The sequence below is a fragment of the Tauraco erythrolophus genome, chromosome 30, assembly GCF_009769465.1.
Source record: "Tauraco erythrolophus isolate bTauEry1 chromosome 30, bTauEry1.pri, whole genome shotgun sequence".
Lineage (NCBI taxonomy): Eukaryota > Metazoa > Chordata > Aves > Musophagiformes > Musophagidae > Tauraco > Tauraco erythrolophus.
Window position 1 is genome coordinate 1550683 of NC_141494.1, and position 20381 is coordinate 1571063.

Here is a 20381-nt window from a genome sequence, read left to right on the forward strand (position 1 = left end):
CGGGCTGCTTTCTGACTGGGACTACATTTTAACTCTTCACTGGGTCAGATTCTGATAATTATCGTGCATGGAATTTTTCACAGGCTTGAATTAAGTTGATGGTTTTATTTCAGCTACTCATTAGGGGCAGCTCTTTATAGCTCTAGTTGGAAGAAGGCAGTTCCCACTGGAACAGCAGACAGCAGCTTTCCACTGGTGGTACTTACTCTGTTGTTTTGTACACGTCAGAGTACAGCCCTGCCTTCTGGTACTTCTTCTTTGGGGGCCGAGGCGCTTTCTTCTCACGCTGGGCTGGAGAAGGCGAAGGCTGTTCAGTGTTTTCAGATTCATGCGGTTTCCCAAGGGCATCTCGTGGACTGGGAGGTTCAGCTACTGTCTCAGGAAAACTGGAAGAAAAAGTAAAGATTAAAGATTATCTTACCATATTTCTGACTATAAAGATTATCTTGCCATATTTCATCACACCTCTCTACACTCTGGTCAGCAGAAAAAAGTGTCTGTGCTTCTGATTTAGTAGATATCTCAGCTATTTTTAAAAAAGCAATTCAATGATCGTGATCGAGTGGTGGTTAAGCATAATTGTAAGAAATATACGATCTTTTTACAGGAATATTAGTATTAATTAGTACGAAAAGAATGCTTGCACCGCTAATGTTTATCCCTTAGAGCCTCAGCTGAGTAATTTAGAAGGTGGCTTATGCTACCTGCTTTTGTACTCTAAAAATAGTAGATGGTAAACCTTTTCCTATCCTTCGAGAAAGCCACACGATACACCCTTTGAGCACGTGGTTCCAGCAACATTTTGTGAATCTAAATGTCTGCGTTACAACATTCATTTCTGAGCCACAAATGGATGGTTATTTTCCAGAACTACTCTGAAAACACACGAAGGAAGACTTCTGGAAGAGTTTGATCTGTTTGTATTGATGACTTTGGGGAGAAGCATGTGAAGATTAGACCAGAGATTAGACCAGATTTCTAGTCTGGTCCTTTACTACAGGTGCATACCTTAACTCCTCCTTGTTGCTTGGGTTTTACTGTTTATTTGCTGTGCATCAATTGATCTCACCTGACATGCCTGTAAGTATTTGTTGGTAACGCATGTGAGTCACTCTCTACGATTCCCATGGCGCATGTAGCTCTTACAGTTCCTTACTCCTCACATGATGAAGGAACAATCTTTGCTATGATATCTCATGAGTAATCCTGTTACCAACTCATTAAAAGTATTCTTCACCAAGACAACCATAAAAACTGCTTCACTTGAGACATGGGGCAATGGCTTTAAACTGAAAGTGGGCAGATTTAGATTGGATCTAAGGAAGAAATTCTTCCCTCTGAGGGTGGTGAGGCACTGGACCAGGTTGCCAGAGAAGCTGTGGCTGCCCCATCCCTGGCAGTGTTCCAGGCCAGGTTGGATGAGACTTTGGGCAACCTGGTGTAGTGGAGGGTGTCCCTGCCCATGGCAGGCGGGTTGGAACTGGATGGTCTTTGAGGTCCCTTCCAACCCAGACCGTTCTGTGATTCTATAATTCTATGAGACACCAGCACAAAACCAAGGGTTTCAGAGGACCTGAGATTCCATTCCATTTTGGGGTGTGTTCAGTAACTTGGGAACACCCTAAGCACACTTAAAACTGACATGTTGGTTGCCTCTAAATAGCAACAACTGTAACAAGCATTGCTCATCACAGTAGGATTCTGTCATGGAGTGAAATGTTATAAAATCAACAATGCCTACAGTGAGGGTACAAAATTCCAAGGGAACTACCTCTTGGTGCTCTCCTGTTCATCTTCTGGCAAAGACTTTTGTCGCTTCCTGGCCTGTTCCTCTGCAAGCCACCTCTTTCTCTTCCAGCCTTTCCGGTGATCTGTATTCAAGTTCACACTTTGCACTACAGCTTCAATCACATCAGTGATGGTGTCAGGTCCCAGGTGTAAGGGACTGTCGCTTTCTTCTCTTTTATCCAACTCCTGACTGACCAGTCGCGCCGCCTGGAAAGCTTGCATGGAGACGACAGCCTGCATCGGGTACTTCCGCGGCCTGCCGGGCCTGCGCTTCACGAAATTATTCCCTGTCCGTGACTGCCTTTGCAGCTTTTTGGCTTTCAGAATTTTATTGACGTGGTCAAGATTTTTTTTTGTTGCCAAGATCTTGTTATAATTGCACATTTTCCTGGCTTGTCGCTGCATGGCTTCCACGACACTCCTCTTGAGATGATGTGGGGAATAGCTGCTCGGCAGCCTGTCCGACAGCAGCGAGATACTGTCGCTGCAGGAGCTGCTGGGAATTGCTGGAGCCATGAGGCTGTCCTGTTTGCCCAGGCTTCTCTCCCTGTTGTGGTTCCGAGCAGGACTGGCTGACGGAGGGACAGACACATTGGCAATGACTGCTTCTAAGGTCTTGTCCAAAGTGGCCTGGCCCTCATGCTGCGCCATGCGCTGCAGTAAGCTGTCCACTGAATCGTCGCCAGCAGCCGCCAGCCTTGCTCCCCGGGCAGGTACTCCCACCCCTGAAACACAGAAAAACATACCCATGCTGAAACTTGAGCTAATCAAACGAGGCTGGAATTAAAATACAACAGTGGGATGGACTGACAGCCTGTTATGTCCTGTAACTGCCTGCAACGTTCAACGAGACACCGATTTCTGGAACACAAGTTGTAGCGGGAGAAGGACCTCGCGGTGCAAGTACGTGGAAAGTTTACATTTTATATCATTTAACATTTTCTCTTTATTCATCCGCAGTCCTCTGCTTCTAACAGCAAAGAGCAACGAGGGCACTCCCTGTGTACGCACAGTTCAGAATGCTTCTCAAGTTTCTTTCTATTCAACGCTAAACCCAAGAAACCCTGTGTGCACAAAAAATTAAACACTGATTAAAAACTTAAGCAACATCTGAAATGTTCTTAAACTAATTTTTCTTTTTCTCAGTACTAAAGTACTGAAACAACTTTTTCATCACTCAAAAAAAAGACAAACATAAAGATGACAGAACGTATTGCAATAAAGAACAGGCTTGGATAAAGGTAAATCAAAATATCTGGATAAAAGAGAGGCTAATTTACACAGGAAGTGAAGTTAGATCTCACTTTTTAAACAAAATGTTACATGCTCTAGAGCTGCAGACTAGTATCTGAAAATGAGAATTTCCAGGTCAACCCTATAGATTATGCTGTATTAAAAAGGGATTTGTTCCAAGCTAAGAGCTTCCCAAAGCTGCTCTGCTGGTTCTTAGTGATAACGTTTAATCGGAAGAGACCCTGTTCTTTCTGGAATAAAATGGATGCTGCCTTCTCATAAATATAGCACAATTGCACATTAGCATTTACAAAATGCTACTGTAATTGGGGCCAATTATGCAGATTAGATCTACTTAAAGTAGTGGGTCCCAGGCTCAGACTGAAGAGCACGTGCTGGCGTAAAGGTAACTGTTAAAGGGAAGACAACAAAAGTGTTTTTTGTAAAAGCCTTTCCACCGTTTGGCAGGAGGGAGGTTATGCATTAGCTGACAAAGACAAAGCACAAACACTTTAAAACAAATATTTTCTAGTTGTAGTGCTTCACCAGTCCAACTGTGGTACTCTGGAGAAACATATTCCTCATTAAGATTCCAAAGTCATGAATTTGCAAGTGCGAATGAAAACATGTTTCCGAGAGCGCACAATTTAGAGGAACAATCAGCCCAACAAGTTCTAAAGATCCTCCTAAGAACAACATTCTTCCTACGGGGTGAAGAAGGAACAGAGAAACATACTTGTTAGGTCACTGGTGCAAGTCTAACTGTAATCCCTTGGAAAACCTAGCAACCTGGACAACTTTGAGAGACCTGGAAGGATTTACACTTTCAGCTTTTGATTTTAGATGAAATAATAAAGATAAATTACCCTTTGTTTTTTTACAATACACATTGGGATGGAGCTGAGGATTCCGCACAGAAACACCATCTGCTTAGCACAGGGAGCTCCATAAACAGCTGCACGATCCAACGATAACCAAACTACACAGCTTGGACACAAAACCTAACGGATGTCCTCCAACTAGAGTTTCTGTCTGGAAACTGATCCAAAAGGATGGGACAACTGAAGGCTCTGATCCCCACAACAGCTGCAGCCCTGGTCGGGCACTCCTGCAGCCCCTGGTAACAAAGCAGCTCTCTGACCAGCGCACTGAAACCCCACATGCATTCCAGATCTACGGAAAATATAACAGACACTGGTCTTTTCGGCTGCATCATCAGCTCAATGACTTTGAAGCTGACAAACTTGCCATTCATTTCATTCTTCTGCTCTCCTGCACAAAACTTTTTAACACCTTCCTGTACACCAACACCGCCTGCAGCTGCCCCTTCAAAATGAGTAAGCAACAGAAGTTAACGAGGCAGAGAGGAACAGAGACAACACTTCCCCGCTGCAGATTACTCTCCTTAGCACATGCCGAAAAAAGCATCTGTTGCAAATACCTGTTTAAAGGGAGGAGGAAATAGCAGGTTTGGCACATTCTTCCTATATGGAAATCGTAACTACTTCTTAAGTACCATTCCTGAGCGTGTTTACTACAAATTTGCAACCAACTCTGGTGCCTAAGAATGCCTGAATTCTGCTAACAAGAGTTCTTCCTATGACTGGGCCGTTACGGATTTTTTTGTGTCCCATCATGGGCAAACTCACACCGTGTTTTCCTCAGAGGGACTGTAAACAGGGTCTGGTTTTACCACAGGGCTGACAACTTGATGGTAATACAGAGGAAATGGACAAGTTCAGATCTTCCCGCTGACAATTTGGCCAATGGATTCGACAGCTTTACAGGTGTGAAAACGGGGCAGATAGCAACACGTGTGTGTTCACACACAGGGCGACTCTGCAAGTCGGACCTCCTTACAAAAGGAAGCTCAAACCACACCAGAAGCACCTTTCCCTTCCTCGTGAAGCCAACAAGGACGGACTTCCTTAAGCAGCAACCTGCACATGGCTGAGAAAGCCAACTCCCTCCATATCCTGTTGGCATACGTTCGCTCACCTCCACGATGATTCTGTGCACCTGAGACTTGGTCCCCATTTGACACCCACCGCTTCCAGTGCCTCCATCTCGCCCCTACTATCGTTTCTGACCTGCCCAGGGGTCACTCACAACTGTACCATTAGTGATGACCGGGATGAACTGCCTGTCATCCTCCATCACCGGAGCAGGACTCTCACGTGCTATGAAGAAAACACAACAGCACACCCGGTCTTGATCCTAACAGGCATCTACCCAAGGGCAGGAAACTGCCTTCAGAAGAGGACAGAAGTCAAGCTCTTCCCCATGGAGGAATTATCTATCCATCTAGCATCAAAGCACTCAGCTTCATGAAGACTAATTTAGCCTGGTGAGGAACCAAATTCCACTCTGCCATAGCTATGCTGCTGCTTCTAAAAGTACCAGCTCAAGCTTCCCTATTCTACAACCCAATTTGCAGCACTTGTGTCCCGAAACGTGTAGAAAAACTCGGTATCTCCATGAACATATCCCTGCTCTTAAAGTCCTCATAGCAACGCCACCTCAGCTGGCTGTAGTAGCACAGGTCAGTATAGCAGCAGTCCCAAAAACAAGGCCACCAAATATTACTTGCCTGTAGAAGATGTGCTCTCAGATGTCGATCTCTTTCTGGAAGGGCTGCAATTTGTGCTCTCTGACTGCCTCTGGGAAGGTTTGTCCTGTGTTGGCAAAGTGCCTGCAAAGCAGATCAAGGAAGAGAAAAGCACAAAAAAAATCATTTCAGTCTGGCAGTGCCAGTACAGCACACTGTAGATGCTAAATATTCCAACTAAGAGTGCTCTTTCTCAGCGTTAGGAACGCTTGCTTGGAATGATGCCCATAGGTGGAGAAGGACGGTAATGGACCATCAAGAAGGAATTTCTCCCAGGCTAATGGCATAGGCAGGACAGTAAACACGCCATGAGAAGTGACTTAGTATCATCAGAGTATTGGCTTTTATGCAAAAAAAGAAAACAAACCCCTCATATTCCTACTTTCAAATAAACCCCCTAGCTACATTCCTTGATTTTCACAGAACGATTGAGTTTGGAAAGGACCTCTGCAGATTACCTAGACCATCCACTCTGCTCAAACCATGCTCAGGGCCACCACGTTCAGTTGGATTTTTGACATCTCCGATGACGGAGACTCCACACCCAGAGTTCAATCACCCTGACAGTAAGACATGTTTTTCTCCTGTACAAGCAGAATTTCCTGTACTTCAGTGCGTGCCCGTTGCCTCCTGTCCTGTCACTGGGCGCCACTGAGAACAGTGTGGCTCCTTCCCGCCAGGCACACGTACACACTGGTAAGCTCTTCCTCGCGCGTCCTCTTCTCCAGGCTGAACAACCCCAGCTCTGCTGGCCTCCCTCTGTACGACCGATGCTCCGATCCCTTGGGCATCCTTGTGGCTTTGGGCTCCCTGCAGTACGTCGCATCTTTCTTGTACTGGGGAGCCCAGAACTGGACACAGCACTCCAGCTGTGGTCTCACCAGGGTTGAGCAGAGCTCAACAATCATCACCCTCGACTTGCTGGCAATGCTCTTCCTAACACATCCCAAGACACTGTTCCTCATAAGAGTTTTTCCAGCCCATTCCATTCCCAGTGACGGTCCCTCTGAACAGCGGCACAACATCTGTGTGTCCACCGCTCCCGGGAGCTGTATCAGCTGCTAACGTTCTGAGGGCACATCTCTCCCATCACCAGGCAATCAGTGAAGAGGTTACAGAGCAGAGGACCCCATTCTGATCCCCGGGGTACGCTGTGAGTCACTGGCCTCCAGCTGGGCTCCGTGTTGCTCCTCACAGCCCCCTGGGCCTGGCAGGCCAGCTGATTTTCAATCCACCTCGCTTTGCAAAAGCATTTCCCCTCCTCAGGCAAAACTGCTTCGTGTGAAACACTATAAACTGCAAAAAGCTGAAAAGCTAGGAAAAAATATTAAGTACTTCTTTAAATGTCTCTTGCTATGTTAACTTTTCCTTTTTAAGATCCTGGCACAAAAAAAAAAAAATTCTGCTTCAGTCAGCCAGGGCAAATATGTAAAAACCCCGGGGCCTAAGCAAATGAGAGAGATTATTTCGTACACACAAGCAAGTGTAATGCATTATTGGATTTTAGGCACCTGCAAAACATGTTTCACTGTACGCTGTGAATGCACAGGGCTTGGTATTCCAAAAAAAATCATTAGATACTGGCTTATCACTGCAAGATGTCGCCAGGCAGCGGCAATCGCAACTACCATTACCTAAGTTAAAAACAATTTTTAAAAAGTTACAGAAATCTCATGACTACTGAAAAGTTAAGGGACAAAACTGGTAATGACATTTTTGCTGATAACATGAGGGAAGACCTATTTCTGTTTTCTTTCTTACATATACATATTTTCTTACTGTAACTTGTTTTATTTCCTTAAAACTTAAACTTTTAGAGAATCCCAATTACTCTTGAAAGCAAAGGTTGTGGGATTTGTCCGAATTCCACAGAAGAATCTGTGAAATTATGAAACTGCTGAGATATTCAAAATTCAGATACTAGTATAAAAACCTAGGTGGGCAAAAATGCACGTGGCAGTGTGCAATGAGAATATAGAAGATAAAATCCAGAATGCATACTTAAAAATACATTTTTATTCTTTCCTTTGGAAATACCACTCATGATAAATTAGCTTAGTGCTGCACGTTCGGTTCCAATCTCTTTCCTTTTTAACAGACTCCAAGGAAGCAGAGAGCAGGCCACTGAAGTGATGCTCTAAATCAAGGCCACAAATTAGCACCCGTTTGCTTCAAGGCGCAAATAGAGACACCAAGGTACAAGATCCTGGAGTGCATCAAACTGATTTACCAGAAATCTTTAGGAAAATCTCTTCGGAGATCCTGCCGTGCCTCAAAGTTTGAATTTTCTTTTTATGGGTGTTATTAGCTCGCGGTGTAACATCTAAGATATGTTCAGCTGACAGAGAAAATGAACAGTATCACTTTTCCAAATATTCCAACTTCTTGACAAGGCAGAGGAATAATTTTCTTTCCCATTAACTCTTCTCAACAAGGCACAATCATAAGGCTGCTGGACACTGTCCCAAGTTGCAAATCATATTCCTGGTGAAGATTTTCTGATGTTCCCGCATGGTAAAAGGGACGCTGCAGTGGACGCGTGCAAGGAGCCTACACACGGTTGCCCATTATTAGAAAGCACAGTCAACTGTGTTTTTTTTTTATTCTATAATGAATTTTTCTACTAAGAAACTACATGACGCACTGATTTCATAAAGCGATTAACACAAATACCCTGGGACTCCAGAGAATAAAAGTTATCCAGCAGGAAGAATTGTTCTAAGCAGGAACAGGCTGTAAGTTATAAGAGGAGGGAAAAACAAAAAAAAGTGGGAGGAATCTGGAGGACCGCTGGGATGGCAGAGCTGTTCGTAACTGTGCTGACGGATGACGTTCGTGTCCTGGAGGTGTTTTCTCCCAGATTTAGTGCCCATTTCCCCGGCGGGCTCCAGCCCACCCCTGCGGGCTGCTGACAGGGACCCGCTCGGCCCCCCGGTGCTGCTGCTCCAGCTCTGGGATTGGGATGGGGCCGGCAGTGCCCCAGCTCTGCCCCGAGCGACCAGCAGCGGCACCCCTCGCATACACGCACCCCCCCCCTGCACACACGCACCCCCCCCGCACACACGCACCCCCCCAACCTGCCCCGTCCTTCGCAGGCAGATCGAAGGCAGCGAGCTCCCCGCCTGCACTGGTCCCACCAAACGGTGCTGCCGGTTTTCCCTCCTTTTCCCCCGGGAATGGTGACAGCACAGAATCCCAGAATGTCAGGGACTGGAAGGGACCCCAAAGGATCATCTAGTCCAATCCCCCTGCCGGAGCAGCACCACCTAGATCAGATCACACAAGAACGCGTCCAGGTGGGTTTGGAACATCTCCAGAGAAGGAGACTCCACAACCTCTCTGGGCAGCCTGTTCCAGTGCTCTGTTCCCCTTACTGGGAAGAAGTTCTTCCTCATGTTTAAGCGGAATCTCCTGTGTTCCAGCTTAGATCCATTTCCCCTTGTCCTGTCATTGGATGCCACTGAGAAGAGCCTGGCTCCATCCTCATGGCAGTCACCCTTTCCATATTTATAAACATTAATGAGGTCCCCCGTCAGTCTGCTCTTCTCCAAGCTAAAGAGACCAGTACAGCCCACTATAGCCCAGTACAGCTCCCTCAGCCTTTCCTCAGAAGGGAGATGCTCCACTCCCATCATCATCGTCGTGGCCCTGTGCTGGACTCCCTCCAGCAGTTCCTTGTCCTTCTTGACCTGAGGGGCCCGGAGCTGGACACCATATTCCAGACGCGGCCCCAGCAGGGCAGAGTACAGGGGGAGGAGCACACCCAGACCCGCTGGGGATCCTGCCAGTTGTCCGAAATAACTCCTGGTGCGAAGCTGCACAAGTTTTACCAAAGACCACGGTGGACTCTGGTGAACAGGAAAGCGTCCTGCAGAAATCTTAGAGCCAAAACGCCAGAGCCGCGCGCCCCTCGTCGGCACAACCGCGCGCACATCGGCTGCATTAAACAACGTGCCTGCAGCGTGTAAACCTCCATCAAAACTCCACCTTCCGTGAAACACCGACCTTCTCCAGAGTCCTGCCTGCCAAAGCACGCACCTTCCAGCACAACTTGGACACAGGCAATGTCTGACACCCTCCCGCATCAGCTAACGCCACAGAAACAATCCGTCAGCTGATTCACGTTCCAAATCTATGGAAAGGAAGTGTGGAAGGTGTGTTCCATCTGGGATACTCCAAAATAAAACCTAATGACTGTCCCCTATGGATCATACAGAACGATCTGAGAAGGCTTTCCCCAATACTGGTCTCCAACTGCTGCTCTGACTCAGAATTCTCTCCACCAGGCACCTGGATTCATCTGGTTTAATAAATAATCTTTGATGCACCGAGGGTTTTTTCTCCATCTGTGCTACTTTCTGAAGTGCACGCAAACATCTAAGTGGCTCACGGTAATAGTTCCAGAATCACAATTCCGCACTACAGTTAAAACCAAAACACACCAAATACAACACGAAACTGGACACCAATCTTCTAAAATACCCCAACAAATCGGCCTTTTGACTTTACTGGGGCTTTTTACCAGATGCAGGTTTAAGTCCTCCGACATCCCGCACGCGGTGACGCGGGGCAGACGAACGCTGAGCTGCACGCCAGCGTCACCAGAACAGCAGCTGGTTTCCATCGCAGGAAATACACGTACTGGAAGCGATAACGGCAGCCGTGCTGTAAGAGGGAGAGTGATCCAGAGCCTTCACAAGCGTGTCGCAGCTTAGAACACCTCTGGGGTTTTTTTTTCCCCTTAATTAGGTTGTTCCTCATAAAAACCCGGTCAGATCATTCACTGTAATGGAAATCCCCAGGATATTCCCAGCTACCACAACCAATTCTTCACTCTTCGGAGCCAAACTTAACCCTTTTGGTGCCCTAGCACTTGGAATTTTTCTTTCCATCGCTGCAGGAGAAGCAATTTCAGGATTTATTGCTTCCTCCTGACTCCCCTCTGCCCCGAGCAGTTTTAGTTACACGAAATAGTATGAAGTAATACGAACTTGTAAAGGAATCCAGCTACTTCCAACTGGCCTTAAAATAAAGAAGCAAAACATAAAACCCTCAAACGCCAAAATAAAGAGAAAAAACCCTTCCATACATACATAGTCAGAGCTGAGAGGCGGCAGGAGGCATCAGCATGGGAGTATCACAGGAAAAGGAGGAAGACAAGAGTGAGGAACGTGAGAGGTGTTACTCATCACTGGTAGCTGGCTGCTTGCTTGGCTCTTGCTCTGTGAAATACTAGTCACGAGTGGTTTGGACAAATGACTTACACTTCCAGGGAGAGTGCACGCACGTATCGGAGGGAGAGACGAGAAGCTATCACACTTCCCTTACTCATCAGGAGTAAGCCAGTAAGAGCACAAGCCACACTTTTGTCTTTTGCAGGTTATCTTTCTTATGTGAACTCACTAACATGTCCATGGCAATTAAGATAGAAGTGGATAAAATGCGAAAATTATTCCCACAAACATCTGTAATAATGAAGTACAGCACGAAGCAACACTTAAGCCAGCAGGGAAAGTGACGTGTAACAGTTTCTTCAAGTCCTAAATGTCTCATTAGACTTTTTGTTTCCCTAGTATAATGCAAATGACAAAGATTGCAGTTCCAGAGCGGAGTTTCCCCTCGAACAGGAACCCCCCGACAGCGTCACTGCCATTTTCTGTGTGGACGGTCTCAGCCAGTTCTGTTTCGGTTTTGCTCGAGGCTACCTAAGGTGAGTTTCCCAACTAGGATTTCCCAGTGATTACAACGTTTGGTCTCAGGCATTCCCAGCATCATTTAGCAACTGTTCCAGGGTGCTGCTACAGGCCTCAAGTCAGGGATCAAACCCTACACTGCAGCAGGGATTATCGAAGTAACTAAAATGGAGGTACAAAAGAAAAAGGAAGTATTTTCTTAAACAGAAATGTTATTCACAATAGTAGTACCAATAGCTATTCTAAACCAAATTAACAAACTTCAAAACAAAGAGAAACACGACTTTTACAGTATCATGAGAAATTTTAACTCATTTCACCAGCAAGTAAAAATTCTAAGACCTTTTCATGAGAAGGCATCCTTAGCATAACTTTCTGTACTGTTACAACAAGGCAAGAAAAATCTGGTGGGAAGAGGTACTTACACAATGCCCATAGCAGCTCTGGAGGAGACACTACGTCGGTCGGTACCAAACGCTGCCCAGAGCAGCGCCTGACCAGGACAGAGGCGCCCAAGAGCGAAAGCGAGAGCAGTGCTGGAATTCAACACAGCAGATTGCTGCAGGGCCAAAGCCACGCTCACCTCCCTGTCCTCCTGCGCTTGGCACAACACAAAACACGACTGGCAGAAAGCACGTGCAGTTGGAGCTCCCTTACCTGGCAGCGGCTGCAGCGCCTTCTCGCCGGAAGGCAGCGGCTCCTTTCTGAGCGGCCGGCTCAGCGGGGTGTCCTGCGCGCCGAAGAGGCCGGGGCTGTCAGTTAACTTTTTACGTCCGTTGGTGCTGGCAGAGCTTGGGACTCTGCAGCTGCCTATTGCACTTGTGAAAAGGTTTGTGTGTTCGTCGCTGCTGGCGGGCTCAGAGCTTGGAGTAAAGCCCCCCAGGGACAGACCCGGGGAATTGTCGGAACAGTCTATCTGGAGCGGTGTCTGCAATCCCAGCGCTAAGGAATTAGACTCCGAAGGCTCTCTCCGGACCCACTGTTCATCTCTGCTTAGCAAACCCTTTGAAGGTGACAGGTGTGGACAAGACATGTGACATCTGTGTTTCTCTTTATGCTTGTACCTCTCACCAACAGCCTCCTTCCCAAATCTGTAGCGCTTCAAGGACTCCAGAACTGTTCTAGAAGAGCTATTAGCTGTTATAGTGTCCATGGAAACCTGCGGCTGTTCGGAAGAACGATGTTCTCTGTGTTTATGGCGATGTCTATGTTTATGTTCGAGCATCCAGCCATAAGCCATTTCAGGTGGAACACTGGGGTACGTGCTCATGGACAAGAGCGGAGTCCTGCTCGTCGTGAGGAAAGCCTCCTGGCGTAAAAGTTTATGCTTCTTCTTGTGATATTTGGTGGGATTGAGAAGCAAATGGCCTGTATGCATGTAGGAAGGCGGTGGCAGGGGGGTAGTAAAAGAAGGAGAAGGTGGAGGAGGATAAAGAGTCGGAGGGTACCTTCCGTAATAACCTAAGCCTATGGGGGCGGCTGCAAGGGGAGAAGGAGAGTAAGGCATGCCGTAGGATGGATAGAACCCGGTACTGGAGAGAGGAAAGCTGAGACTATGCATAAAGGGCATCTCTGCCATGGCCTCCCGCATTTTCGGAGGCCTGCCTCTCTTTTTCTTTAGATCAGGTTTTCTAATGTAGTGCAAAGGATCCAAAGGAAAAGTAGGATGGGTATAGAAACTATTGAAATTTATCCTAAAAATGGTGGGCAGCAAATCTCGGGGTATAAAATGGTGACTTCTGTGGGTTATTCTGATTTCGCTTAATCGACTTATTAGTTCTTCCAATTCGGCGAGGAAATCCGGGTCCTGCCTCCCTCGAAGCTGAGGATACTTCTTTTTCCTTTTTCGCTTCTGCCTTTTCATTTTGTCGTAGCTCAGGTAATCGTGACTGCGGCGCTTACACTTGTGTTTATGCTTTTCCTTCAGATTGCTTAACACGGTGGAAGTTTCCGGTGGAATAAGGGACACATGATCAAACGAATGCCTTTTCTTCTTCTGCCCGCAAAACTTCTCCGCTCGATCCGAAGTGCTGTTGTTATCCGTTCCTATCCCGCTGTCGCTGGGAATCGTCTCGTCGCTGTGCGACTCGCTCACGGGGGACGGGGTGGCTTCTTTCAGCGACGTCAGCTCGCTCAGGTGAGAAGGAGAGTTGGGCAGCAAGGTTGGTGGCGACAGCCTCCTCCTGCCCTTCGCAGCCTTCTTCATGGCCAGCGTCTGAACGACGCTTCCCTGTCTGGAGTGGATGTGTAAGTAGGGCACCGAGCTGGGCTCGATGAACCCGGCGTCGCTGCTGACGGGGCTCTGGCCCCCGCTCACTGCAGACGACTGGGAGCAAACTGGAGAGGGAAGAATCTCGGAATTATTAGCTGGTGAAGGCAGCAAGTGGGGAAGTACTTGTCCTAGGGGCGTACCGGGAGCTTGCTGAGCAGACTTCTCGAGAACTGTCAAACCAGCAGAACTGCTGGTCAAGATGCCGTTCAGGACAGCTTTAGGCTTCCTTCCTCTCCTTTTTCCTATGTAAATGGTTCCTTTCTTGCTGACATTTATTTGCTGGCCTAGTTTTGAACCAAACGTGGCAGCAAGAGTTGACACCGTATTGTGGAGTTTAGATTGCACTTTCCCTTTGTTATTTGGTTCCACTGTACTGGACAGAATTTGATTCAAAAGTTTCTTTCGCTTCAGAGTTTTCATTTTATTTATTTTTCGAATAATTGTTTTCATTAACTGTCCGTTATTTCTCTTGGCAACTTTTCTGTCTGAGTCTACTTCCAAATCACTCATGCTACAAATATTGGGTTTTTGGACTTCTTCTGGCCCTCGGAGCTGGTCCTTTCTCTCAAAAAAATCCCCACTTCGATGTTGATCGCTTTCAGACTCTATCTTGCTAGAGTTATCTGTTCCAACAAAAGGTGCCACAGAAAGAATAGGTGGCTTCATTTTAATTGATGACCTGATCTGTCTTTTAGGTCTCCCTCTCTTTTTAGGAAAAGGTTGTCCTGATAAGCTCTGTTTTAGGGAGGGAATTTCTACTTCAGGCTGCAAAATTGGAGGTTCTTGCTCTTCTTTTGACTGCACTGAAAAGACTTTTGATGCTGGGATCTTTAGAGTTCTTTTGGGGGGGCCTTCGAGCTCTGGCATCTCCTTGGATTTAGGTCTTCCCCTTTTGGGTTTATACATGTCTGGTAAGAAATCATCTGACATACACAAACTAGAGGGTTGTTTGTGAGTACTGTAGAACTTTTGAGTTTGCTTGTCAGTCTCAGCTAACAGTGCAAGAGACTGTCCGTTAGCTTCATTCAGTTTTGGCAACTGATGTTTCACAAACTCGTGCTCCACAAACGAAGACGATCCTATGTTTTTCAAGAATTTGGCCTGCTCCAAATTACTGCTTGATAGTGCACTGTATGAAATGTTTTTAAAGAGCTCTGACCTTTCTAGTTCTAGACCCTTCGGAGGTCGACAGGTGCTCCTTGACACCACTTTAGTCCATCGTGGTTTCCTTCCTTTTCTTTTCTTTAAAGGTTTTGATTGCTGAGTAGTGCTCAGATTTTTTGCTCCTTGGCAGGATTTATCCGATGCAGCTACTGCACCGATCTTTAGGAACTGCTTGCTACTAAACAAGCTTGTAAAACTAACTACTGAAGGGGTGACAGTAGCATGAATGCTTGTTTCAGCTGCCAAAATAGGCTTTTTCCCTGTAGAAGGACTAGTTCTTGAAGTCTCTACGTAAGTAGCTTTTGAATCATTTAAGTCTTTATCAGCACTTTTAAAATCAGTGCTCAGAGCATGGTTCAATGTTCTGTTGATATTCAGAAGCGTACTGTCAGAAGAAAACTGCGTTTTGCCAACCGGATCTGAAATTCCTTCCAAGAGATCTGCTGTGGAACTTAAATGCAAGGAGTTAGATGCTAACTGTGAAGATGTTGTTGAGAGGCTCCTGTTCAAGGTGGTACCGGACACTGTGGGAGAAGGCGAGGGGAGATTTCCCTCTCCTACTGCACTGAACGGGGACTTGGCTGTCGATACGTCTGAAGCACCTCCTGTTCTGAAGTCTGGAGAAGTGCAATACACCGGAGGCTGTTTTTCATGCTTAGATGTTTCATAAATCCCTTTTTCACTGGTGGAGTAACTGTCCTGTGGAACACAGATTCCTTCATTAAACATCTCTTTGCCTACATCAGCAATTTCTTTCCGAATTGAAAATTTTTCCAAGATACTGTCTTTATTCTGTCTCATAATATGCTTCTCAAATGTTTTGCTAGTGGGATTTTCCTTCGGTAAATCTGTAGCCTCGTGGCTTTCAAGGCTACTGAGGTTTGAATTGCAAGAAAGCTTAAAGGGCTCCGAGGCAGGCATGAGAGAGTCTGCTTTCAGAGTTCCAGAGTCCTTGTTAACCAAACCAACTGGACAGCCCATTCCTGTTGGCTTCTTTCCAGAGTCCTTGCTAACCAGTCCCACTGGACTGCTGATTCCTGGCATCTTCCTCCCAGAGTCCTTGTTCACTGGTCCCACTGGGCTGCCAATCCCTGGTGTCTTCCTTCCAGCGTCTTTGTTAGGCAGAACCATTGTATTGACAGTCCCTGGCATCTTTCTCCCAGAATCCTTGTTAACCAATCCTGCAGGACTATTTATTCCCAACAACTTCTTCCCAGCATCCTTGTTAATCAATCCTGCTGGAGCGCCAATCCCTACTGGCTTCTTGACAGACTCCTTATTAGTCAATCCAGTTGGAGTGCCGATTCCTGGAAGCTTCCTCCCGACGTCTCTGCTGATTAATCCAACTGCAGAACTGGTCACTGGCTGTTTCTTTCCAGAGTCCTTGTTAACTAACCCGGCCGGAGCGCTGATCCCCGGTGGCCTCTTTCCAGAGTCCTTGTTAACCAATCCAATTAACGCACCAATCCCTTGTGGCTTCTTCCCAGAGTCCTTGCTAACCAACACGGCTGCACCACCAACCCCGAACGGCTTCTTCCCTGAGTCCTTGTTAACCAATCCAACAGCAATACCAGATCCCGGCAATTTCTTTATTAAATCTTTACTAACTAACCCACTTGCAGCTATGGTTCCTGGTAGCTTTTTCCCAGAGTCTTTAACTAAACCAGATGCAGTTCCGTTTCCAGGCTTCTTCTGCTTTGTTTTGGAAGACTTGGAAGGAGGACAAGTTGCAATAAGTTGAGCCAATTTCTCTGTTACAGTTGTTGCTCCGTTAATTTGTGTTCTATCCTTTAAGTCAGAATTATGGCTACTGATAAGAGCTGGAGGAGATGACTTTATATAATCTGTCATTTCAGAGTGCAAGGGGGTAACTTTCTTAGACAAAGGATTTGTTTCTACTTGTATACCTTCTTCCACATGTAATTCAACTGTTGCAACTTCTCCAGCCTTCTTGTACGACTTTGAAGGGTCCTAGAAGTTAACAAAAAAACAATCTTTAGGAACAGAGCACAAAGACTCTCTCTGAGTAACACAGTATCTTTTTATGCTGAGATGATTAATACCTGCTTTTGATAACAGGGTAACTATATAAACACACACCACACACTTCATGATCCTGTTAATTTTAAAGCAAATATATTTCAGTGGACATGTTAAGGCTTTTCTGATGTTAAGGAAACTCAAACTCGCTCCCAGTCCTCAAATGTAAAGCATTTAATTTGTCTCCCAATTATAAACATTCTCCAAAAATCCCATTAATGTTTATCAAAAAAAACATCAACAATAATGTACTGGGCTAACTACAGCATGACAGCATGTGAAGACCTCACACGCCACTGAGGAGCAGCTGAGCGGTGCACTGCAAGGGCAGGCACTGGGTGAACCCGTCCGTGTTTCTCACTCGTGTCCCACGACACCCTTGACCACTGCAGGAACAGCTTCTCCTGACAGCTGACCGCTGACAGTACCAGACAAGCCAAATCATTCTGTTTGTACGGGGCAGGGACACACACACGCAACACACATGGAGCAAATGAAACTTGCAAAGTTATTTTCAGTTCTGACCTAACCAAATTTAAAATTTATTCTGTTAAGGTTAAAAAAATAATAACTGCAATATCCACTACCTCAATAAATCTTATTAGGAACATCTCTCAATAAATTAATCTTTTACTTTGGAAGGACATTCTTCTTCACATACAGTGCCCAAGAAATCTCCCGAAATGCATGGGATACGTTCACTCCGAGCACGGGCTTAGCCATGAATGGAAGCCTCTGATCCCTAATGAGATAATGACATACATACAATTTGAAAGCCTTCTGGGATCTCCTGTCTCAAACGTTAGAGCGAAAGGCACCAGTGCCACTCCGATTCATTCCTCTGCAATAACGATGAACAAGACAACTGCATGGTACTTACTGGGCTTGATTACAGTCAGCGTTGGATTGACCACGTTCACGGCTGGCCAATATCCAGTTATGATGGAGAAAGATATGGTCTGGATTCCTCTGAAATAATTTGATAAGCAGCAAACTTTGGTGCTGATGATGAGTGAAGCATTTGTTCAGTAAGCTACACCAGCGTGACTTCACCAGAAGACTGCAAGCTGGGCTCAGTCTGACAGCTCCCCAGAGATGGGAAGTGGCTGCCTGGCCGTGCGCTGCCTGAGCTGGCACCGCCTCTGCCGCGCACACACAGGCACTCCGCATCCTGCGCTGCTGCCTCTCTGCCAGGATGGAGCAAGAGGTGTGCTTCCTGCTGCCACATCCAGGCCTGGCACTTGATGGAAACTGCTGAGCCAGCACAACACATGCCGTGACTCCAAACATGGAATCCAGCTACTTCAGCCGACACTCTTCGACATACCCGGGGCAGACTGTGGGGCTACAGATCTTAACAAAACAGCATGGAAGCAGTCATTCCCATCAACCGGAATGGCTGCCTTCATAGAGCTGCAGCCTCTTTTCTACGGTCTGAAACTCTGAGAAGAACTTTACAACAAAATTTTAATCTTCTCTGGTCAGTGGACTTAAGACACATTGGAGAATTTCACCTAAATATTGACTTGGGAATTCAACTCATCCTTCCTGTGTTTGCTGAGCTGCCAACATGTACGCTCCCTTCCTTCCTTCTCCTCTCCCTCCTGTGCAGCCTGCTCATGCTCTGCCACTGCTGGGTACCGAATGCCTCTTGCCAGGCTACACCTCTTCTCATCCTGTTTCCAAAGAGCTTGGAAGTTTTATTAGCTATTTAAATAAAATAAGTAAATAAGAAAACCCTTCCAGCCACTAGCTTTGATCTAAGTAAGATGCCAGGATTTTGAAAACATGACTTTAGCATCAAACAAAGATTATCTGAAAGCTGAAGGCATTCGTCCTGGAAAGTTTCTTTCTCCTTTAGGGTAAGTGAATTTTCCAAGCACACTGAAAATGATTTCAAAGAATGTCAAAAACAAAACAAGAAACGTCTATTGAGATGACAGACAAGAAGTCAAAAAAAGTCTGTAATTTTTCCAGCATTTTTAAAATGAAAAATTTTATACGGGAAACTATTTTCACTTTTTTTCCATAAAGCCACTAATAATCAGTACGATTAACAGAAACAGTTTATTTTTTGGTGTGGGTTTTTTCAAGGAAAAAATTTCATCTGATAACAGTTAATAGAGACATCCTGATCAAAACATGTAACCTTCTTCAGAGAAGGCTGCACTAATCTGGCTGCTGCAGCAGCTGCAAAAACATTTAAAAAACCCCAAGCAGCACAGAGTCAGAGTTCCTTCTTGCAATTCTGCATTATTAAAAATTTCAAATTTTCCGTTAAAGCGCATGGCAGGTATTGCTGTCACAAAGGACTATCACACAGGAAGAATAAGACTATTGTAAACAGCTGAGAAAAATTAAACTTAATTAGTGCACAGCCACGAACTTCAGGAATAACAAGGACATTTCTCTTTGGAAGGCAACAACGGAAGAAAAGAATTTGAATACACTGCTCATATACTGAGGAAATCAAGGAAACCTCTCAGCTTAAGCCTGCACCAGTACAACTCTACCAGCACCAGTCGCAGCATCAGCGGTGGTACACATGAACTGTAATGTTTTTAAGAAAGTTATCTAAAAGCCAGTGAAAATGGGTCACCCCTTCTGTCTCAGACCAGCCTCCACCAGTGCCTGTGGAACCCACACTGAAGCCCTCCATGGACCAGACGCTACATGCCACTAGCTGTCACGATCGCTGCCCTACCAGCCCAATGCTTCCAGAAAGCAAACAAGATTTCACAGGAACGGGGATACATCACGGATCAAAGTTCTCCTTCTTGGGGAGGGCGACCATGAGCATCTGTTGGGGTCGGAAGTCTCCGAACCTGCTGCAGCAGCAGAACAAAACGCACCAGTCCTATCGGTTACTGGTTTTAGAGCTGCGGTGCAGAAGAGCCTGTGGTCTATGGAGAGATGTCTGGCACTCAGCCCAGCTTTTCTGTGGCAGCTGCAATCTTATGTAAATTATGCTGGAGCGTCACATTTCGGGAACTTCCCCCCGACTCCGCCACCCTCCTACTCACAAACACCCGGGTGGGAGGCGGGGAGCAGCCATGATGCGTCCTACGGCACCGCAGACAAAAACGGTGCCACGCTCTCCTGAAATAACTTGTGCAAACCATCGCTCCGTTAGCTGGGAAGGAGGGATGGGAAGTTACGGAGTGCTTCCAGTGCGTAGAGCACTTCAAAGCCAAGACAGCTGGCATGGCCACGTCCACACGCGGCTCTACAAACGGGCATCTGGTCTCTCGTTGGCATTTTGCTGCCAGTGCTGGACGCTGGTCGCACGCGCGGCGCGGTCAGCGGTGGTTCCACGGAGCAGCACACCCTGCTTCACTGTCTGCCTTCACGAGCGCAGCTTTATACCAGAGAGAGCAAAGGCAGATGGTTTTGTGAGGACCACTAGCAAATCGCTCACATTAAAAACCCAACATCATCTGGTGGGTGTTTCACCCATCTCACTGAGCTAACGTGCCTGCCATGAGCACACACTTCAGGCTCCTTCACCGACCCCTTTATGTGGCAATGCAAGCTGGCAGTGCCACAGCAAAGCCTACAAGTTTTTCCTGGATCCCACCTGTTT

The 20381-nt window shown here is 46.4% G+C and overlaps 1 protein-coding gene across 1 annotated transcript in view; it reads right to left on the reverse strand.

The window, feature by feature from the left end:
• Window positions 1–20381, reverse strand: part of ASH1L (ASH1 like histone lysine methyltransferase) — a 60212-nt gene that overhangs the window by 24940 nt on the left and 14891 nt on the right. The window contains exons 3-6 of the mRNA XM_086628283.1: window positions 11980–16729; window positions 5612–5713; window positions 1772–2513; window positions 207–386 (exon numbers count right to left, since the gene is read on the reverse strand). Of these exons, the coding sequence (XP_086484409.1) occupies window positions 207–386; window positions 1772–2513; window positions 5612–5713; window positions 11980–16729 (5774 nt within the window). The remainder of the gene's footprint in view (window positions 1–206; window positions 387–1771; window positions 2514–5611; window positions 5714–11979; window positions 16730–20381) is intronic.